General features: G+C 43.9%; 1 protein-coding gene across 4 annotated transcripts in view; it reads right to left on the bottom strand.

The window, feature by feature from the left end:
- LOC121908274 (trinucleotide repeat-containing gene 6C protein-like) overlaps positions 1-19,275 on the bottom strand; it is a 49,142-nt gene extending 29,867 nt beyond the window's left edge. For 3 of the 4 annotated variants that reach the window (XM_042428180.1, XM_042428196.1, XM_042428204.1), the window contains exons 1-3: positions 18,509-19,275; positions 5,283-5,383; positions 4,932-4,953 (exon numbers count right to left, since the gene is read on the bottom strand). In XM_042428180.1, coding sequence (XP_042284114.1) covers positions 4,932-4,953; positions 5,283-5,345 — 85 coding nt within the window. In that variant the 5' untranslated portion in view covers positions 5,346-5,383; positions 18,509-19,275. Of the gene's footprint in view, positions 1-4,931; positions 4,954-5,282; positions 5,393-18,508 lie in introns of all 4 variants that reach the window. The other variant, XM_042428188.1, reaches the window with a different exon arrangement.
- Between the last annotated feature and the right edge of the window lie 2,523 nt (positions 19,276-21,798).

Below are 21,798 nucleotides of genomic sequence, written 5' to 3'. Positions count from 1 at the left end.
AGCCTGAGGGATGAGTGAGAGGGGCCCCTTATGCAGCCATACAGGCAGTCTTTGAACCATATACACATGCACGTAAAAGCACAGACTGAACTGTCATTCATAACAGCTGAGCTACATCCTATTAATCTGCCCCATATCTGACATGAAGCAGTTCACTGCTGGGGGGGGGGGAGAGAAGATGATACGGGAGGGGCAGAAGGCATCGAACGGGCTCTCTTGTCAGCAGCTTGTGACTGATCATACAACATGAACACACAGAGAGGAAAGCCTTGTTTAAGTTTGCGCTCCCCTCTTTTGTTTCCTTTCTCTCTGACCCCTCTCTCTCTCTCCCTCCATCTCTCCCTCTCCTCCAGCGTTTGACATGCATGCCGGGTGAGTACACGGGGGGTAGAGGAAAAACAATTATGCTTGGCAGTCATAAATCCACAGGACGTAATTCACAAGCTATTCACTATTAATTCATTGAGTGTTTATAAATGTGGTTAACAGAAGAGAAAAGCAGCCCCCAATGCTAAAGTAAATTAGCCTCTAATTAGATTGCAATTCATGGAATTCCCTTTCAAAGTGTTGACGCAATTAATAGCATGTGAAATTGCAAATTAATCCAATACAGAATTATACGACACACTTGTGTTTATGTACGTCTCTCGCCACTTTGAAAAATATAATGCTGTTATCACTGCGGTGACACCGTGTAAATATGTTTCTCCACAGATGCGGTCGCTAGGGCCGAGCGTAGTGAGGGTGAAATGAAACAGGCGCAGGAAACTATGTTGGAAAGGGGGGAGAGCGAGGGACGACGCGGCGACAGGCGTTACATTTGTTCTCTAACCTTTCAGCAGTGAAAAGTGCCTGAGCAGCAAAAATGGAGATTGCAGATTTTCTGATTATCGGCGTGAGGGAATGCAACAGACGCACTGTGATATTACTGTGGCTTTCTGTGCCAGCGTGTAGCCACCTTTTTCATGAATTGTATTTGTGTAACTTCCTGCTTGAGCCATGTTTCCTCATGACTTCATGAGTCTTTGTGTGTGAGTACCTGTACGCCACCATGAGCCACCATGGCTCGCATACTATTGCTTTTGCTCTTTTCTGCAATTCCACATTATATGCATTTGCTTCAACCACTGAGAATGGATTGAAAGGATCCAAGTCCCTGTAGCGAGGGAGTGTGCACATCTTTTAATGTGACTGTGGCTACAGATACATTATCTGTAGCTTGACTGATATGTACACTATGTGCACTGTGTGTGTGTGTGTGTGTGTCTTTGCATGTGCATGTTTTTGTCAAGGCTGGTAGGTATGTGTAGCAGTCAAGCTGACTGAGTGTGATTGCAGTGGTGGCAGAGATTGTGATGAAGCTGCGCGTGTGCTGGGGTGAATAATCAGCATCCCTCTGAGGTAATGGGGACCGGGGGAGAAGGAGGGTGGGTGGAGGGGTGGAGGGGTGGAGGGGGGGGAGGCTGCATCAGAGGTCCAGCCTGTGCGTGTGGGGGAGGTGGGTTGGGGCAGTGGGACACTGCCTCCTGGAACCCTGCGTTCGTGAAGCGCCATGCCTAATGGGGGGCAGAAAAGTTAATTCCACCGCGCTGAAGCTTTATCTCATTTTCATACATATGAACGCGCCAGGCCGAGATCGATTACCGCAAACAAATTGAAATGCCTGGGACCAAGGAGGCCTGCAGAGAGGAAAGCAGAAAGAGGCGGTGAGGATGGGGGAGGTGGTGTGCATGTGTATGTGTCTATGAATTTCTGAGAGTGTATAAGGAAGGCAGAATTCACTGATATGGATGGAAAGACACAAATCACTGCCGCATACTGATTTCCTACCTTCCTCCATATACACACACACCTCTATTATTTAGTGTCACGCATGAAAACTCAACTCATTCCAGTTGATGCCACCTTCCTTCTAAGAGATATTGCAGATGGGAGGTTATAAGCAAACTCACAGAGGTCCTGATGGCTCACTGAACGATTAGTCTCCAAACAGGCCCTCTTTCTCCTTACTTTCTTTATCTTTCTGTCTGCATGAGGACTCACTACATTCACACAATCAGTTTCTCATTCTCTGTCTGTTTCTCTCTCTATCTCTCATTAAACATATCATAAAATAAATGTCCATGTCATTAGTCCCGTTCTATATTAGCACCGTCATTGACTCCCGATGGTCATTTTTGGCACTCGTCTAAAGTGCTCATTGCTTCATTACTTTCTTTCCTTCCTTCATTTTTGCTCCCTTTCCTTCCTCCTACCTCCTTCTCTTCAGTCGTTCCCCTGCCCCTGGGCCTCTCTCACAGGCAGAGTTATCAAAATTCCCTCCTTGCCCCGAGCATTTCCCTTGTTACTCCTGCCAGTAACACTTGATAAAGCCCACATTCACTTATTATACAGTGTAGTCAGAGAGTATTAAGGCTGTCAAAGACTTTTCATTGTTTTGGCTTTAATACGGCAAATTGAATTTGTAAATGAAACAATGAATATGTGAATTTGAGGTTTATAACATGCCTAAATGTTAGAGAAATGCACAAACAAACGCACAAGACAAGCAATGAGGAATGTTCTTGACTGGCCGAGTCAGTCACCTGACCCCGATCCAAATACAGGCAGTATATTATTTGTCCAGTTACTTTCAGTGCAATACAATTAGAGGCCTTATGTTTAAAAGGGGCTCCAACCCCAACACTGTCCATCTACTGTCAATATAAAAAGCCTCAACTGAAGTGTGACTAACTCCTAGTGTGTCTATTCCAACATGCGTTTCTTAAATATGTAGCAAAGACGCTCACCAGCCAACAGCCTGGTTGGACAGTTACAAAGGAGAGTTTACCTTTTCTTTATTACCACCACTAAAGTGCCCCAAAGTGGGTAATTTAAGCACCAACTAGTCCAGTAAAGCTGTTCAGTGGCCGACAGATAAGACTGGTTGTAAAAGGCAGGTTTCAGGTGTGGATGTTCACTGTGAGCGTGAAGCAGGATGTTCATGGAAACAGTGAATCTGCTCTGTGTAATATGCGCATTACAAAGTCTGCTTGTTCTCTCCTAATATGTGCATATGTTCTTTGTTCCTCGCTCTAAAGACTATTTATGACAAGTATGTTTTATCTGAGTTCTATACAAAGAGACATCAAACACATCGGAGACTGAATTCAAATTCAACCTCAGGGAGTCAGAAATTCTTCCTCGGAAAAAAAAAAATCACATTTCCATGACATCACTCGAGCAAAAGAGGGGCATTAAATGCTTATTCAAATGAAAGATAAGCTAGCGTTGTGTGGGGCCTTTGGAACTTACTTATAGGTAAAAGGTCAAGCTCACAGATAGGGCAGTGGAACACAGGGAGGGCAATTATATAGGCGGGTTAGCGTTAAGGCAAGCTGTGATGACCTTTGTTAAAGCCCGACAGTTACACCCAGATGGCCACGCTGGTGCTCAAACTGGAGGGGGGGGGGGGGGCTAGCACGCTAAAAGACACACTGAGGATTGCTCAGATCAATGTACTGTCTTTACCCTTCCTAACCTATTTCAAGAATGGTACTTTAATTGCATCATTACCAACTGTAAATGCAGGAATCACACCAGACTGGTGCTGGTTAAAAAAAATAAAACAAAGGATGATCTGCTCGACTAATACGAGGCAATAAGATGACGAAAGGGCCGAAGACGGAGGAGACAGGGCCTCGTACGTCTGCTTGGAACACGGCTAAATCGCTCACACCATCATTCATTCATTTTAAATGTATTTAAGATTTAGAAAGGTCACAGTTGAGGCACAACCTTTTCCTTATTTTGAAGGCGGAAAAAGCATCAGACAGTAAAGGCTGTTGCTGTGGGAACATGTTACTATACATACAGTACCAGTGAAAGGTTTGGACACACTTCCTCATTCAGGGGAATGGGAAGGTGGTGTTAATGTCAAACCTAACACTGGATTCTAATAATCTATCCATAAACTGAAAGTATACACAATAAACCACCACGCAGATATTTGTACTTGCAAATCACAAGCTTGTCATTGGGACAACTGACGGCAGCAACACTCAGTATTTTGTTAAAGTTTCAATCTAAAACTATAAGAAGTCAAAACTACAGTAATACTTTTAGTATATAGAACAACTTGATTGTCAGACCGATGCGTTTCGGTTTGTTTGAAGTTTTTTTTCGGCTTTATATCTTCCCTATTTAAATGATGTTTGTAATGAGTTTCATGATGACCCTGATGAAAGCCATAACCAATTATAACAATGAAGTTGTTCTATATACAAGTGTTGCTGGAGTCTTTTTCCCTTCTCCAGGCACTTTGGAAGTAGGTGAAGTTGTGCCGGAAACCGCTGTTCTGCTTCTACAGTGACCTGAATCTATAACCGATGTAACAGCAACACACAGAAACAACATGTTTCAGCATCTTAAGAGAACACCAAGGGCACGTGAGGACACTGTTCTTTCAGCTCCACTCTCACTGCGTTTCAGCTGCACTCCATGCCCTTCTTTTATTCCACTCCTCCTCTTCCCTTCCCCCTTCACCCCATCCCCCCCCCTATCCACTACCCAAACACAACACAGTGTGCTGTCTGGGCACACTCACGCTTCACTGCCTGGTGCTGCGGGCGTACTGGGCGTCACTCTGCATTTGACTTCACTGTATTTGCTCTGCTGTGTGTGTGTGTGTGTTTGTGTGTGTTTGTGCGTGTGTGTGTGAGACACAGTGAGTCAAACGGCACAATTGTGCATGCATGTGCAAACTGTGTGTGTCCATCTGTGTACAAGAACGCTAAATGCTACATGTGTATAAGGCGTGAATAATGTGTGTATATGCCTTTATGGGTCAGTGTGCGTTAATCAGAAGTGATTAATGCATATCAGTGGGTAGCGTGTACTTTTTGAAAATGAAGTAGATGAGAGACTGTAGTTTACTTGATGGTGACACTCACCTTTGGGTTTCTGATCAGCAGCCTGCAAGAGGGGGAGAGAGAGAGAGAGAAACGGACATGCTTGAACTAAATATAGCAAGGACGATGTTCAACAATCTTTCAAACTGCAATAATAATACAAAAAAAATGTAATGAGAAAACCTTGAGGAGCATTATATAACAGGAAAAGAACTACTGGATACATTCTTCTGTCAGCGTTGGACAGAATAGGTCAATTGTTTGTTGGCTAGTGGTTCGCTGCCTACATCCACACTAATCAGCCAAATCTGCTGTTTTTATTGAAAGCTGTTCATTAGGAGGATCTTTAATGAGTGTGTGTGTGTGTGTGTGAGCATGTGCATCAGTTTTCACCTTTTTCTGAGCGACGTCCTTCTTGGTCTTTTCTTCTTGTTTTTTCTTTTTCTTTTCTTCCATCAAATGGTTCTCTTTCTTCTGTTGCTAGCTTCTCTCAGCTGTCCGACCAGAAAAGGGAAAGAGAAACGAGTGAAAACATGAAGCTCAAATGCTTAGTTGTCCTTTACTTTTTCATGACTTTGCACACCCCGTCGGCGTCAAACACTTTACACATGTATGGCACGATCGCAATGAACACACACATATACTGAGCGTATAAACTTTCAGCCCCCCTTTTCCTTTTGATCCATGTGTAAGTCAGAGCCAAGTGTCTGGAAAAACTTTTCCACCAACAATCATCAATTCATACATAAATCACAGCAGGCACGTCTGAGGAAGACTTTCCTTCATGGGACGAAAACTGAAAAGGAGAAGATGTAAAGGGGAGACTAAAGGGGACAAAAAAAAGGGAAAAATGAAAACATTGTTCTTGAAACTTTCATGCCAATAAAGCCGATTGAATTGAATTGAATTAACAAAAAAAAAAGGCACATGCGTGAGTTAAAGAGAGAGAGAGAGATAAAAACAGAGAGAGCGAACAATAAGAGAGTGAAGGCCTGTGTTAAAAAAAGGCTGGTTTAAAAGACAGCAGGAAGCAGCAAGAAAATAAAAAGCCAATGGATTAAAAGGATTGAAAGGAAGACAACGTAAAAGCCAACAGACAGAGAGAATAAGACACAAGGCCCTTTTTTTACCAAGATCTGTTTCCAGTGGGCGTGAGTCAAACTAGCTGCATAGCTAGCCCCAGGGCCAGGGAAACTAAGTGCTTCATTTCAGCCTGTATTTCCTTTGGCTCAGCTTTAGTGACTGGAAACTATTAGAGGCATGAGCTGGACCGTAAGGACTAAATGTGTGTGTGTTTAGTCTTTGCTAAGTGCAATGGACACTAATCTATAATACAGCACTATGTCATATCAAATCAATTATACTGCTCTCTAAAACGTACAAGTAAAATCAATCATCTCCATGTCAGTGTAAAATAATGGCCTATTTCTGTTTGCTTGCCATCCTGTGAGAAGTGCATATACATACGCACGCACGCACACGCTGACTTGTACAATAAGCCATTGTGTTTCATCCTCAACGGAAGGACATAACTTTCTTTCATAGAGTGCACCGCTGCTTAAGCAATATGTTCAATTTGCACAAACTCGACAACACGAACTTTAACAATAATAATCACTACCATAACGCTGCAAAAGACTGTGTTAGATCAACTCAGCTTTTTCTATTGAAACCAAACAGGAATGGAATTCTATGACGGCATATATTATGAGTTGGAGTCTGTTATTATTTGGACAAATTCTGTGGCTTGCATTGTTTCTAAGCTTCTACATTGTGTGCAAGACTCCTGACCATGTCATTTGTTTTAGGGAGTCCTTTTTAACCCGTTGTTAGCTGATCATGTTGGCTAATAACGTTGGACTGTGAGAGCAAAAGCTAAATGATGACATCATAATGTGGTCTGATAATTCTGATGGCTGATTAAGCGCCATTAAAAGTCATTTGTCAAGCAAAAATAACAAACATTTACTGGTTCAAGCCCCCCTAAAGAAGAAGAGAAAGTTCTGCTTTTTTCTGTTCTGTATTGTTATAAATTCATATATTTGGATTCTGGACAGTTGATCAAACAAAGCAAGCAAAGAGAGAATTGTAATAGGTGTTTTTGAGTCATTTCTGACATTTTAAAGACTAATCTTTATTCAGTTAATTGAAAAAAAAATGGCAGATGAACTGATAATGAAAACAGTCCTGATGTTCCTACACAGGGCCTGGACACCAACAAAAATCTAAATGTATGAATGAATCCTGAAGCTCATAACAGGACATTAATGAAAGACCTGCCTCCCACTGTACTGCCCACTGGCAGGGAGACGGAGCTGTCAATCAAAGAGACAGGAGAGGCCTCACAGAGAGTCTGACGCTGGAGTAATGTCTCTGTGGCAGTCAGGGAGGGAAGGAAAAGAGAAAGTAGACAAGGGTTAGACAGACATACAGATGGGCAGCGAAGGAGATGTGGGGGGGGGGGGGGGGGACACCGAACACTGTTGTCAACAGTCAGTCTAGAGCCAAACCCTGGGGAAGACTGCCAGACTAGTGGCCATGGCAGCAGGGCTAAAATGAAAGAAAGAAGATATCCCTACATTGCTATTTTCTCCTCCATCTGTATTTTCTCTTCCTCCTTTTTTTTTGTTCCTCCTCTGATTGCTCCCTAAGGCCGCATTCACATAGTTTGAGTTTAGCGCTGCGTGGAGAAAGACGCAGTCCAGTGATGCAGTAGAGGTGCCAACGCAATGTGACATCATCCGGCAAGGCACAGCTTTGGTCAATCAAACGCAAGTGCACTTATTAGACCACTTTGTAACAAGAACTCTGGATTTCTACTGTTTACCTCACCATCGTCAAAACAAAAAGAAAATATAATTGCTGCAAGAAATTTCCAAAGTTGTAAAATCTTGTCTCTCAGTATTATAAAGCTCTGAGACGTGTTTTGGTGTTTGATCAGCTTTCAAACTCATGGATCTGTTACTCAAAGTGGACTTCCTGGATTGTGTTTTATTTCTCACCTGCAGCAAAATACACACCGTGCATTGTTATAATGCAGGGCTGCTTTCAATGTGAATGCCTGCTAACACTCTCTCTCTCTCTCTCTCTCTCTCTCTCTCTCTCTCTCTCTCTCTCTATCTCACACACACGTTCACAAACTTACACAGTCCTATTTTTCATACACACAGGAGTCTGTGTGTATTATTGTGCTTCCTCAGCAGCTAGGGGACGGCAGCCCTCAGGTAATAAATAGGAGCACCGGTTATGTGTGGATGTGGGTGTGTGTGCGTTTGTGAACACACAGATAATTGTATGCAGTATGTGTATTATGTGCAGCAGTGTTTCCCTTATGAGCGTTGCTGCTAAAATTTCACATGATCATTAATATCAATGGGCTACTAATGATATTCATGATAACACCCTACGTTATCATCCTTCGTTATCGTGGAATTGTTTTGAGTTATTGACTAATAGGGGGACCACAGTCCAGGTCCGGACCCAGACGTCCTGTCTGACTGTCCTATCCTGACCAGGACCTATAACTGATCATTTTGATGGAGCGTTTCTATTTTAACCGGCGCAGCTTTTCTAACCTTTACGGCACAGGTTTAGCGGTCCAGGAAACTCGCAGACCAATTGTATGTGTTGTAAATCATCTCACATGATGCTACTCGGCCAATAAAATCTCTGCATACCGATAAGTAGTGCAGCTAGAGTCAGTGAGTGAGATACACACACACACACACACACACACACACACACAGGGGAGAGAGACAAGGCGAGACGAGAGAAAACAGTCAGAGAGAAAAGTGAGTCAGAGAAAAGAAATTTCACATGGCGTGCTCTAAAAAAGAGAAAAGTAGACAGCGAAAACAGAGCTTTTAATCAAGAATGGACAGACTCTTTTTACATGTTCATTCTTCCCACAGGCACTTCAAAACCAGTATGTCTCATATGTTCCCAGACCATGGCGACAACCACTTTCAACAACTATACCTCCTCTCTCTCTCCAATTCTAAGCATGCCACCCGAAACACTGCACACCAAAAACTAAAAAGAAGAGGATGAGAAGGGTTGCGGACGGGGACACAGTGACAGCAAGCAAGCAGAGAAAGAGACAGAGGATGTGGTAAATGGACTGTACTTATGTTCCTATATTCATCCATTCAAACATACACACCTATAGTCTGAGGACAGGTCTACCTGTAGTCTTGCAGACTTCCCTACAGACCCCCACCCCCCCATGCCTAAACCTAACCAAGTGGGTGTATCATGTAGTAAAGTGGGTGTGTCATGTAGATACTGCATGTTCGTTCTGCGGCTGCAGCTGGATATATTTGCCATCGGGAACAACTGGGCAGTGAGAGCCAGAGACTGAACCACCAACCCTGCAATTAGTGGACAACCCACTTTATCTCCTGAGCCACAACCACCCACATATGAGGGGGAAGAAACCGGCTTTAGCTATTAACTCTGTGTGCTAGATTTCTCTTTCCTCATCAGCTGCTTGTGATATAGCCTCACTACTACAGCTGACCATGTTATTCTGGTAGTCTCACCTTTTACCCCCCCACCCCCAGACCCCATCTAGTTACTATGTCTGATGCTGCAGAGGATGACAGGGAATGAGAGCTGGGGAAATCAGGTCACTGGAGAACAAATACTACTACAGTTATTTTCATTACAGATCAATTTGCCGGTTATTTTCTTTATCGATCAATCGTTTTGGTCAATATCATGTCAGAAAATTGTGAAAGATGCCCATCACAATACCATTAAGCCCAAGGCAGCATCTTCAAAACGTATCGAATGAAATATCACATTAGACAAAGAGACTGGGACTAGAAAGTATTTGGAACTCACAAATTATTAATTTATTAGCAAAACAGTATTTTTATGTTGATTAATTGTTGCTGACCTAGATTTATCCTCATCTTATTTCCTATATGTCAACACACTATGGAAGGATTGTCTTTGTTATTAGATGTTAGAAGCTCAGCGGTAGAAGAACAGTTGTTGTCATATGAAACGTGAGAGAGGGGACAGTTGTCTTTTGAGCTGACGTAGTCGATGCCAAAGTTAGCTTCCCTCCTGACCTCTGTTAGCTCCCACATATATCCTTACCTGCCTCTCCCTGTCTCTCTCTCTCTCTCTCCCTCAGTACTGCTGACACCAGCATCTCCTCGGCAGTGACCCTGCAGCGTCTACCCTCCAGCATCAGGTTTACCATCGCTGGCAGTATGACACTGCAATTAGGCAAATATGTCCTGTTTTGAGGTTATTGACCCACAAGGCCACGGTCCGTCATTCAATTTCCTCCGACATTAAAAGGGCTTAGATCACCTTAGCCAACAGAATACACATATGACATACACAATACTCATATAAAGGCCCAAACTCTGCTCCTTCCTCCACCTTAAAGCTTGCCCTAACAGGAGATCCCACACTGACTTAGTGGCATTTCTTTAAGTAGGAAAACATCCCAAGTTTCAGCAAACTGGGGCCTCTGTGCAGCAAGGCAAAATCCTCTCTTCCTGTGCTGCACAACACAGCTCCATATCCTGGGACTATAGGGCTAAGCTATAGTGAAGGAGCTATGACAACAAGAACACGCTGTACAGGAATGAAGAGGCTAGAGACTCACAGCACACACACACAAACCCAGTCACATAAAAACACACAAGACACACACACGGGGAAGCTTGATGTACATAGGCAGGAGGAAGTCTGTCTGATGCCTGTCTTTTTCCGTCAGGGATGCAGAGGAGAGGGAGGTGGGTGGAGAAGGAGGGGGGGGGGGGGGGGTGGAGAGGAGGGAAAAAACAGGCGGAGGATGAAAGCAGACACAGAGCAACACCAATTAAGAACGACAGCCGCCGGAGAAGCAGACAGGGCACAGAGAGAAAGAAGAGAGACTATGCTGGAAGAGGAGGACGACAGAAAGAATTCTCACTGAAGAAATGGAGGAGTTTGAAAAAAAAAAAAAAAAACTGGATTAAGGGCACTGAAATATCCATGCACCTTGACCACAAGTAGCTAGAGGTGCAGGGAGAAAAACGTGAGGTGAGGAGGGGGAAACGTGCAGAGTGAAAAAGAGAATTAAAGGGGAGTAAAAAAGAGCTGCACCGGTGTGAAGACAAAGGCAGAGAGAGAGAGAGAGAGAGACAGAGAACTTAAAAAAGGGAAAGAGCCACAAGGAAAACACTCGGCTTCACGTGTTCTGAACGGCTGTCAGACCAACCACAGACACAACACCAATCACAGAGGGGGGGCGCAGGAGGAAGAAAAACGAAGAGGAGACTTTCTCAGCAGAAAAGTAATATGGTTAGGTCGTGGCCACAGAATGTGGTAAATCCACTCTCCACCACTATTACCATTCAGCCAACCAGCCATTCCTGTGGCATTAGAGAAGCCACAGGGCTCTCCAGAGCCTTATTACATGGGACATTATCATGGACAGCCCTTACCTGGGGAATAATTCCTCAATACCTGTTACTGCTGCTACAGAACTCTAAACTCTCAATGAATGTGTGTGGGTGTGCATCTGTGTTTACTCAACCTGAATGTCTCAGGGAAAACAAGCCTGTAAATTCCACAGTTGATAAGCAGTAATAACAATGTTGTTGTTTGGTGTGTTTCTATCCTTTAGTCACACTGAAAGTCTCACTGGCCGCTCGGTTTGTAAGCATTCTGCTCATACCAGCTTTGCTTTCAGCAGGTGGAGAGAGCGGCTTGTGAAAATATACAACATACTTTATTGCTACTAGACTGGACTTGCTCAATGAACTGTGGCAGTAATATTCTTGGTTGGTGGAATCTGTTGACGAGGGACTGACTGAGGGCGAACGGGTGGGTGGAGAGCAGCGATGAAGGGGGAAGCAAAATGGAGAAAGAAAGTCAAAGAATCAGAAAGTGAGAGAGTCAGAGCTGTGCTATAAATAACGGCTTTGAGGTTTGCCTCCAGAATTTTAGAGCTCAGTGTCTCTGGCTGCTTCCTCTGCCAAGTCGATATGAAACTTTAACACGGTGGCAGCTCATTAAATAGGAAAACAGCACAATGCACAAGACCAAGCAGGCCTGCGTTGTTATGGATCGCTCTGCTTTTCTTGGCAAGACACGCCCTGCGTAGCGTTCGAGAGCTAGGATTGGCTAGGCGCCCCATGCTCACGCCGCTAGCCTGCTATCTCCTAAAGGTGCAGACGCACCGATTCTGTTGACGGGTGTCAAGTCGATGGATCCCGTTCGTTTTCTATGGAGAGCTGCAGAGCCGACTGACGGACCAACCGCCGTATCTGAATTTGCATAATCACGACTCGACCTCACCTGGATGCAAATGAGGTCCCTCCAGCGCACCGCGGCCGGCTCACGAAACTCAGATCAAACTGTCAAACTAGGCGGTGCTGATCAAATATGAATCAAGATTGGGTTACTGCGTTGCCTATTTCTCACCTCAAATGTTTTCAGAAACATACTTCAGTAAAATGCAGAGCAACAACCAAACGCCGCCCAGCTCGCATACGTCACCCACGCGGCAGAGCATTTAGTGGTCCAGTGCATCCAGATGCGTCCTCGTCAGAGTCCGTGTGTCTGCACCATGTAGACACATGTATGTTCAATGGGTGTCTGGTGTTGAGTAATGAGAAACGTTAATTCTGTTAACAGTTAACAGTTTGAGCCAAGCGTAGAGGCTGTGTTATGTGTAGCTTGGAAAATAGCGATATGGGGCACTGAATCTGATGAATTTTAGAACACAAGTGAGACAAGAATCAGCACAACACACTGACTCTCTCTCTCTCTCTCACTCACTCTTTTCTTTACCCTCTCCTTGTGCTGGTGATAAATTAACGGAAAGCAGCTGTCGGTTGTTTTAGAGGCGAGGCGGCCGTCTGGCAGCTCAGGGATCCTGTTTTGCCCTCTTCTCTCTTCTTTGTCAGATCTCTTTTGCCGCTGCACCGAGGAGCCGTAATAATGCACCACAACACACCGAAGGACGGATAGACGTGTTGCCCGTGTCCACCATGTGAGATACAGGTTGGGACTTTTGGAGGTTTGTACCATCCACCAGCAAAGACTGTTATTTATTGTTATTTGGTATGTTATTACAGCAGTATGGTGCAGTGAACCCCATAGTGAACCCTCAAGGTGAACCCCTTCTTGAGTTCAGGAAACTGGCGGAGTGCAACTGCTGTCTTTTGTGCATCTGTTAATTTATGTTTGGGAGATTAGGAGGACTTAGACATAAGCTGGGTCTGAGAATGGTCCTTTACTGGTGTTTCAAAGGCTACGCAGCTTGCCTTTACTGCCACCATCAAACTGTCAAAATCAGCAGAAGCAAACTAAATCAAAGGACACACACCAAAACACACACATGATGCAGGCTAAGACAAACGAGATAATGGGCTGGGCTATACTCCCCCTCAAGGTTACTTTGACACAACAAATGTCAGTAAGCTATTCGCCGGCTGTCAACAGTGTAAGCAATAACATAGACCCTGAAAAGAGAGACAGAAAATAAATGCTGTGCTTACACAAAGCTTGCTCTGATGCAAGCCAGAAAGGAAGAAGAGAAAAGAAAGAAAGAGAGAGAGAAAGTGACAGCCCTTCCTATAACGCTGTAGGGATGATGGAGGAAATGTAGAAATACCAATTGCTGTACCTAGCATGAAAACTGTCACTGTGAGATCAAGGCTCACAATAACAGCTGTAGCCACCAGAAATGTGTTTATACATTTAGCTCATGGCGGCGTTCTTAAAATACTAAGAATACTACAAAAAAATATAGAAATGTCAGCATCAAAACCTTATTAAAGAAGGTACAATTTGACATAATATTATCTTCCTACAATAAATGATATATTTTTTTAACTTAACCAGGTTGCAACTCAAACATTGACACAAGAATTGTTCTGTTGATAATTTCCTGCAGTTTGGTTAGTCAAACATCTTTCTAACAATCAAAATACACAGTAATCACTTGAGTTTCATTGACTGTATTCAAGTTGATATGAAGGCGATATAACAGTCCTTACAGCAAACAAATGACTTGAGCTTACTAGCATTAGCTGCAGCACATGCGAGTGCTATTTACATAGCCTTAACTGAGGGCTTTGGAAGTGGTGTAGGGCCTTAGTCCTGTTACATAATGAGTAAGTAAAAGGGAACATTGTAGATTGGATGTCCTGCATATTCTCTGTCAGCCTCCATGTGATGTCCCTCTCCATCTCTCCATGTCTCTCCAATTAACCGACATGGAGCAGAGAGAGAGGGAAGGAGGCCCCTACCAAATCTCAGCACATTGAACATTCCCCTGGACCCCTGCCAAGACTCACAGGCAGCAGCTCGCCAGGTTTCAGCTTCCCTTCCCCCCATCCCACTGCTTCAGTTTCTGACCTGGCTTACCCCTGGTGGGCCCCCTAAGCCCCTGCCCCCTCCATTGGCACACACGCTGCTTAAACAGACCCCCAAATCCCCCCCACACACACACACAAACACCCGCAGGACTCATCTGTTTTAAGCCTCCTATACTTCTATCACGCAAAAGCCAAGAGTATGACATAATAATGAACACAAGCTCAACCCAGTTCTGTCTTTTTATGCAAGACTGCTGGTCACAACAAATACCTGGTAGCTAACCGTGGCTACAGCAGTTCAGACCCAACGTTAGGAAAATATTTATTATTTCACCTTATGAAAAGTTAATGTAACAACTTACAGACTCGTCTCATCCAAGTGTCACTGCGATCAGAGAGTCTAGAATATAAGATTATGACTCTCTTAACATGAAATCATTCTCTCATACAACAGCTAAACAGTCTGAGACTTGTGGGGAACCCTTGACAAGACAGAGGTATAGATGCACGGTTGAGTAAACCGTGTTGAGCCATTGACATCAATGGCAACCCCGGGTTTTTCCTGGGGAATATTTCTCAAGAGAGAAATGCCAAAAAACCATCTTAAACCACTCCCTGAAAACTCATGAATGAAGTCTTACTGGGCACTTTGTTAACGACAGATTGATTATGTTTACTTTCAGGGTGATGCCCGTTCAACTACAGATATGGCGACTATTTTTGGCTTCCTGACTACCTGCTGTTATTACTGCGAACAACACAGTCAAAATACAACCCCCCCTCTCACTGGCTCACACACACACACACACATATACAAACACTCCTCATTTAGTACAATGGCCACACCAAACACAACTGCCTGGTAAGTCTTTATTCAACCCCCTTCGACTTGAAAATAGCCATCCATAGAGCAGAGGAAGAGGGTAATGGCTTTTGGCAGTCTCCCATTGAATCCAGCTGATTTTACTGTCAACGCCCCCCTACTGGAGCAGCACCCTGTGGTGGTGTTAAGCGCGTTATCTATCAGGACTGTGCCAGTTGTTTGAAAAGCCTCATAATCACAGGCTCAGTGACTACCACGGTCAGGCCTGGGCTAAGGTCAATGACTGGGAAAAGGGATAGACAACACAAGCCACTTTTCCAAAGCACGACTAAGTGGGATTTACCGGGGCCAACACAAAATGTCTGACATGGGACTGAAAGAACTTTTTGTTTATTTGAATTTGCAGACTCTTAGGCAAACCGGCTAACTACCACATGGAAATAAAAATGCAGAATATAAGAGCTAAAACCGTGCATGGGGGGGGGTGCAGTGACATAGGGTGAAGCCAGTCCATTCCGGTTGGTACTGTAGAGGAAACGAGGCAGATGACAGCAACCTGAGGACGAGGTTGGTGCGCATGTTTTGTCTGTAAAGGGTCAGACAAGGCAAAGCAAGCCTTGGGTTTCCTTTTAAACAAATGATTCTGCCCCTTCAGTGATAAGGGACTGCAGATGGAGTTACTGCCAAGGTTTGTCCTCATGGCTTTGTTACAATACACTCTAATCAAAACAATGTCTAGAATCCAACAGCCTACAGCCTGGTTAGATCCAGAGCCAACATGGGTTATGGGTTTCCTGCTTGTGTGCTGCCAAAATAGCAAAAGTAGTAATATAATTCATTGAGTCTGGGCCCCAGTGAGAGACTGAATTTCTCGTTTTGGGTGCTTTTGCACTGGGAAAGAACAAATTATACGCCTCAGGATAGAGCTAATTTATACTTTGAAATGTTTCAACAGCGAAGTCTGCGTGTAGATTTGCAGATGTTGGCGTAGATTGATTGACTATCCATGTTCACCATAGACTATCAAGGTTATCCATGTTCTCCCAGTGGATAATTTACAAATTACTTTGCCCAAAATAACAAAGGCTAGCCTTTTATACTACTCAGCAGACTAGATATCGTCTCACATTTTGGATACTGTAATCGTGATATGGCATAATTTTACCCGCTTAGTCATTATATCCACATTACTGATGATTATTTATCAAAAATCTCATTGTGTAAACATTTTGTGAAAGCGCCGATAGTGATCCCTACAATACTACAATATCAAGGTATTTTTCATTTTGACCGTATAAACCAGCCCTGCCGTTGACTACAAACATTTGTAAGAACATTCAAGAAAGAGAAGCCGGACTGACATCTTAATTGCAACATGAAATACCTTCGGGGTATCCCAATGCAGGTGACCTAACACCCCCACACACCCTGAATTTGCCCTAGTGCCCTCCAGATGAGACACCTGCTGTGGCTGTTGGGGTATCTATGGTAAAGCTGTTGTGTCTGGAAAGGATACGTCCGACTGTGAGGGACTTAAAAAAAAAAAAAAAAAACACCAGACTCCCTCCTCCTCTTACCAGGCTTTAGGTCTTTCTTCTCTCCTATTCACAAGTTTTACGTACACACCAGAGGGCCCCTGCAACATCTTTTCACAGCCACCCCCTTACTGCGTACTCATCAGCCTTTTAGAAACTGGGCATGTATATAGAAGGGAGGACCCTTGACCCTGGGTGAGAACAGGGCTGTGTGTGTGTGTGTCTGTTCATCAGCTGGGTGTCTAGGGCATGCAGGAGGCACCTCATGACCTGATTAACAACTGCAGGGCATTAACCAACTGCCAGGGCCTTGAGCTTGACATAAATGGTCACACACTCCCCATGGCATTCCACGTGTGTATTCACTGGCAGATCCAGACACAAACACACAACATTTGCGGGCAACACACAAGCATTCCAAGACACGGCACAGTCATACTCACAACAGGAGCGAAGGCATACACGCAAATAAACGCTCAAAACAGTCTCCACGCTCCCACTGCGAGTGTACACGTGTAAGTGTGCCACTGCTGCTCGCACGCATTTTTTCATTTCATCATCTCACTGGTGTGTGACGATAGAGATAAGACGGTGGTGACAGAGATGTCGGAGGGGGGGGGGGGGGGGGATAGAAGGGAGGGTTTGAAATTGAACGGGAAATTATGTACTTCAATTAAGACACAAGGACATTAAAAGCTATACTCCAGTGCCTGGGGACAGGATGCAGGAAGGGGGGATGCAATGGAAGGCGACAGTTCAATCAGAATCCCCGGCTTTCTCGCCGAGCCGGGGGGGGGGGGGTGGAGGAGGAAAGGAGGAAGAGAGACAGGACAGCTATGTTTAATAATGTACTTGGAATTAGTGTAGTGGAATGTACAACAGCGCGCAAAGATACATTATGTGATACAGCTACAGAACGAACCAAACACTCAAGGGGAGTGAAAATGGGTTTTCAATGTGATGCCTCCGTCACAATGAGAAAACTCCGCAGCTGCGATGTGCAGGCACAAATCAAAATATTTAACATCAAATATGAAGTCCTGCTGTCATAAGATAGAAGCCAACCGACAACCTATAGGTAGCAGTGTGCGATCGAAACAAACCTATTACCTTCTAATAACAAAGATTTCAAAAGGCAAGGCAATTCTCTCAGTGAGTCAAAGAAATCATCACATTACACACTCACATGTGCGGAGTGTGTTCCAGTCCCACTCAGCCAATCATAAAAGAGCTGTGATATAACACAAAAGTTCCCAACATTTTCATGGCAAGCGCCTTCAAATAAACACATACTAAATCTAGTCATCGACCCCGTTATTTATGTCGGAAAGCAGCACATCAGAAAATACATTTTTACAGAATATGATGGAAACCAGGTCTGTATTGCTCATTATAATTTATGTTAAGATTAAACTGAGAAGACTGAAACCTGGAATCAGTCGTTCCTATAGGATTGTCTTGTCGGTCCAACATCACATTATCATTTTGCCGGGGATCCCCATTGAACAAAACCCTTTGGGTATTTGGGTGCTCACTTGGGGGGGATGATGTGTCTCACATCAACATAAAAATCCCTTTTTTTTTTTGGTAGAAAAAAAAATGTGAATAGCTAAATTGTGGCACATTAAGTAAGCATAGATGATGATTGCTAATGGGTGTTATAATGCTGTGACACCCAAACTTGACATTGCTTGCTGGGGTATTACCATTGTAGTTAAGTAAGTGAGCTGGTTGAGATTTACCGAATACACATGACATGCTCTGAAAAATAATGTCGCTATATAGTTAATTATACTGCGCATTTATTTGACATTACAGCTATCTTCTATCCACTTTCCTCCTGCCGCTGCGATTTTGATCCGTTCCCACTATTCAGCATTGACAGGCATCAATTAATCAGGAGAAAATCTGTTCAATTTTCAAACTTACCTTGCGTTAACCACAGCTTTGGCAGCTTTCAGTGAAGAGTCGGTGCATGGCAGAAAAAAATATGCAGAAAAAAAGCATTCTCCGATGTCTTTTCTAAAGTTACCCGTTAAGAGATGGAGCAGAGATTCAGTCGCAATTGAAGTCAGACTTGGCAGATAAGCCGACTGCCGCTGAAGCAGCTTGGTGACAAGATACCGAGGTAAACAACGGCTACTCAGCCAGATAAACACACAGCAAATACGGTAATTTATGCTTTGAGCAAAAACATTTAAAAAAAACATGCCGTGAAATTACACTCGCCAAAAAAATAGTTTGTTAAAACGTCACGATATAGCGAGGGGCGGGGAGGGGGAATGAAGCACAACTAACAGCAAAAACAAAAAAACGAATACGAATAAAAAAATGACTTGTAAAAGCAGCTAAATTGTGTTAGCTAACGTTAGCTGGTTGACGTTGTAAGTCGTCGACCGTTGCGAGGTTTAGCAAGCCAGAGAAATCAGGCAGTTTTCGTCAAAAATCGCCGGCCAACTTGTTTTAAAGTGCAAAAGAAATGGTTTTGTTGTTTTTGTTGTTGTTGTTGTTGTTGTTGTTTAGGTCGCCAGCTGGACGACTAGCGACGGGCTGGCTACCGCGAATGCAAAGTGAGAAACGACTCCGGGAGAATACATTCTGTGTGGATCCAGACAGCGGAGCGGACAGTCATGGTAGGCGTTCAGTGAGCTCTCGTTGACAGTGGTCTCGCAGCCATTTTGTTCAAACTAACAACACTGCAGTCTCCCTCTCCTCCTCCAGAGAGCAGGCAGACCAGGAAGTGGCTCCAGACACGTCACTCCCGACCAACCAAAACACCAGACGCTAACTCCGCCCGCCGCCCTCCGGACCGCCCTCCCCCGTTCACCAAACACCCAAGCTGCCACAGAGGACGGACAGGCTGGCAGCTCATATTTCCAAGGCAGTCGCTGAAGCATGCAGCCTGTGACGCTGTTATAGATTTTGAGAGGATGCTGTTGTGAGAAGGGCCAAGTGTAAACCATATATGAAATTCAGTCGCAATATTGTAGTTAGAAGCAATAGATATAGCATAATTAAATACCACGACTCTTAAAGACTGTACAGAAGGCAAGGAGCACTAACGAACCAAGTGGTATCAATGACCTTGATAACGACCCCACAGAGGTTTATACCTGGGACTCCCCAACAGTCAGTTAGAAGTGAAGAGAGGAAACGTCTTCAATTATCTTCAGCCAAGTCCAGTTGCCCTCAATTCAACCCTCCATGGATAATCACCTGGATGACTGAAAACTGTCAGACATAAATACCAAGTAAATATATGGTCACTTTAATGTTGCAAACACGCTTTTTCTCCTGGCAGCGTGGAAGAAATATTTAGGTCCTTGATTTAAAGGTCTTCTAATTAGTATTTTTTGTAATAACAATTAATGATGAATGCACAGAGAATAATCACCCAATTTTGCAGCTCCCTTTTTAGCGTCTTTTAGCGCGTTGTTTTGGTTTTACAGATTTTTTTTTTTTAGGTTTGCTATATGGGATTTACATTGGTCAGATGGCATGACTCCAAATTGATTCTACTTTTGCACATCTGCCATTTCAACTTCATAAGGTGGTAATATGTGACTGTTGTGTTCATAGCTTGTTGTGTTGCCCTCAGGTGGCCAAAAGTCAATCAATGCAGCTTTGCAGTCTTTCTAGCTGGTTTAAGTGGAGCAAAATGTAACTATTTGAAATACAAAAAAAACCCCTGAAATTCTCAAGTAAAGAAGTACCTCAAAAATGTACATAAGTACGGTGCTTATGTGAATATACTTAGTTATTTTCCACACTGGCTCCTTGTGATACTGTCATATTCATATTCATATTCTCTAATATAGAAACATAATACCATGCCCTCATGTGACACATGATGAAATTATGCGAAAGAGTACAGAAATAGATACGAGTAATAAAAACAATTTGGAACTTTATTTAGCAGATTTGAATGCATCTTAAAGGGCCAACACCAAGTTCCTCTACCCAATATGACCTTTGTCAAGAATCTCTTGATCACATGATGTCCAGAAACATGGGCCGATAATTCCGGGCTATTCACAACATGATGGATGAGGTCGCCCTTGTGCCCCTGAGCCGCGTCTGCAGCCGCCTCAGAGAAAGAAAATGCGGCCCCTGTCCATTCTCTGCACTCCTTTCTCATGGAAATGACCGCTCCATGCGCAGACAAACACACACAGACACACACAGTGTGCGGTGGGAACAGGTCAAGGCTGCGGTCCACAAAGGGAAAGGCTGACCAGTGAGAACTCTCTCAGCAAAGCTCTGGGCTCCTATACATCACTGGGAGAGACTGCTAATGAGAAAGCCAGGGGCCCCGGCCAAAAGTTTTTTTTTCCTCCTTTTCAAGGCAAGATGCCCAGAGCTATTAAAACAGCAAGCGCCAACTGAATGGAGAAAGCAGATGTTCCATACTCAGGGTTAAGAGAGGTGAGAGCAGAGGGGGAATGCCTTCAGAAAAACGCCTAAAGGGATATGTAGTTCACTATGTAGTTCACAGACTATTAAACTGTATGCAGGAATTTGCTGTTCATTCATGCCACCTAAATAAATTGTGTTCCCGGTAAACATTTAGTCTCGGAGTTAATTGAATGCGCCTACTTGAGGCATCAGTTCAGTGATTGATTACATTCTCAGTACCTACATTACTTTTAGCTTAAATCACCTTCCTGTAAAGTCACATGAGTTATAGTGAGATGGAAATCTATGCACCACAAAAGACAACTGAGACTTGAATTAACGATAGTGGTTTGACATGATCTTAGCCATCAAAGGCGAGAACTACTTAGGTATGTGTGCGCTAATGTGGGTGAAAAGAAAAAAGACAAGGAGAGCGTGTGTGTGTGTGTGTGTGTGTGTGTGTGTCATGCACATGTATTTACATGTACGAGTGTGCGCACATCCTTCACTGTGCTCATCCACTCTACATCTCATCACTGCTATTCTTTTAGGTGTCTCTGAGATGTTTCTTTGACTCCACCAATTTCCCTAATTGCTTTCACATTTAAGCAGACTGCTGACAGAAGCGAGCCAATGGGAAAGGTCCGCCTGACATTCTGATAAGAAACAGCCCAGACACGAGCTGTAGGACCGCAGCGGAGGCAATCGCTCACTCCTTCCCCTCTCAGACAATACACTTCTCCTCCTTCTGCTGCTTTCGCCCATTCTCTTTTTCTCCTCTCCTTTCTCTCCCATTTTTTCAGTTATCCTCTGCCTTTTGTTTT

The sequence above is a fragment of the Thunnus maccoyii genome, chromosome 2 (genome assembly GCF_910596095.1).
Source record: "Thunnus maccoyii chromosome 2, fThuMac1.1, whole genome shotgun sequence".
NCBI classification, from domain to species: Eukaryota; Metazoa; Chordata; class Actinopteri; order Scombriformes; family Scombridae; genus Thunnus; species Thunnus maccoyii.
Note: the sequence above shows the minus strand (reverse complement) of the source record. Positions and strands in the feature narration are given on the sequence as shown.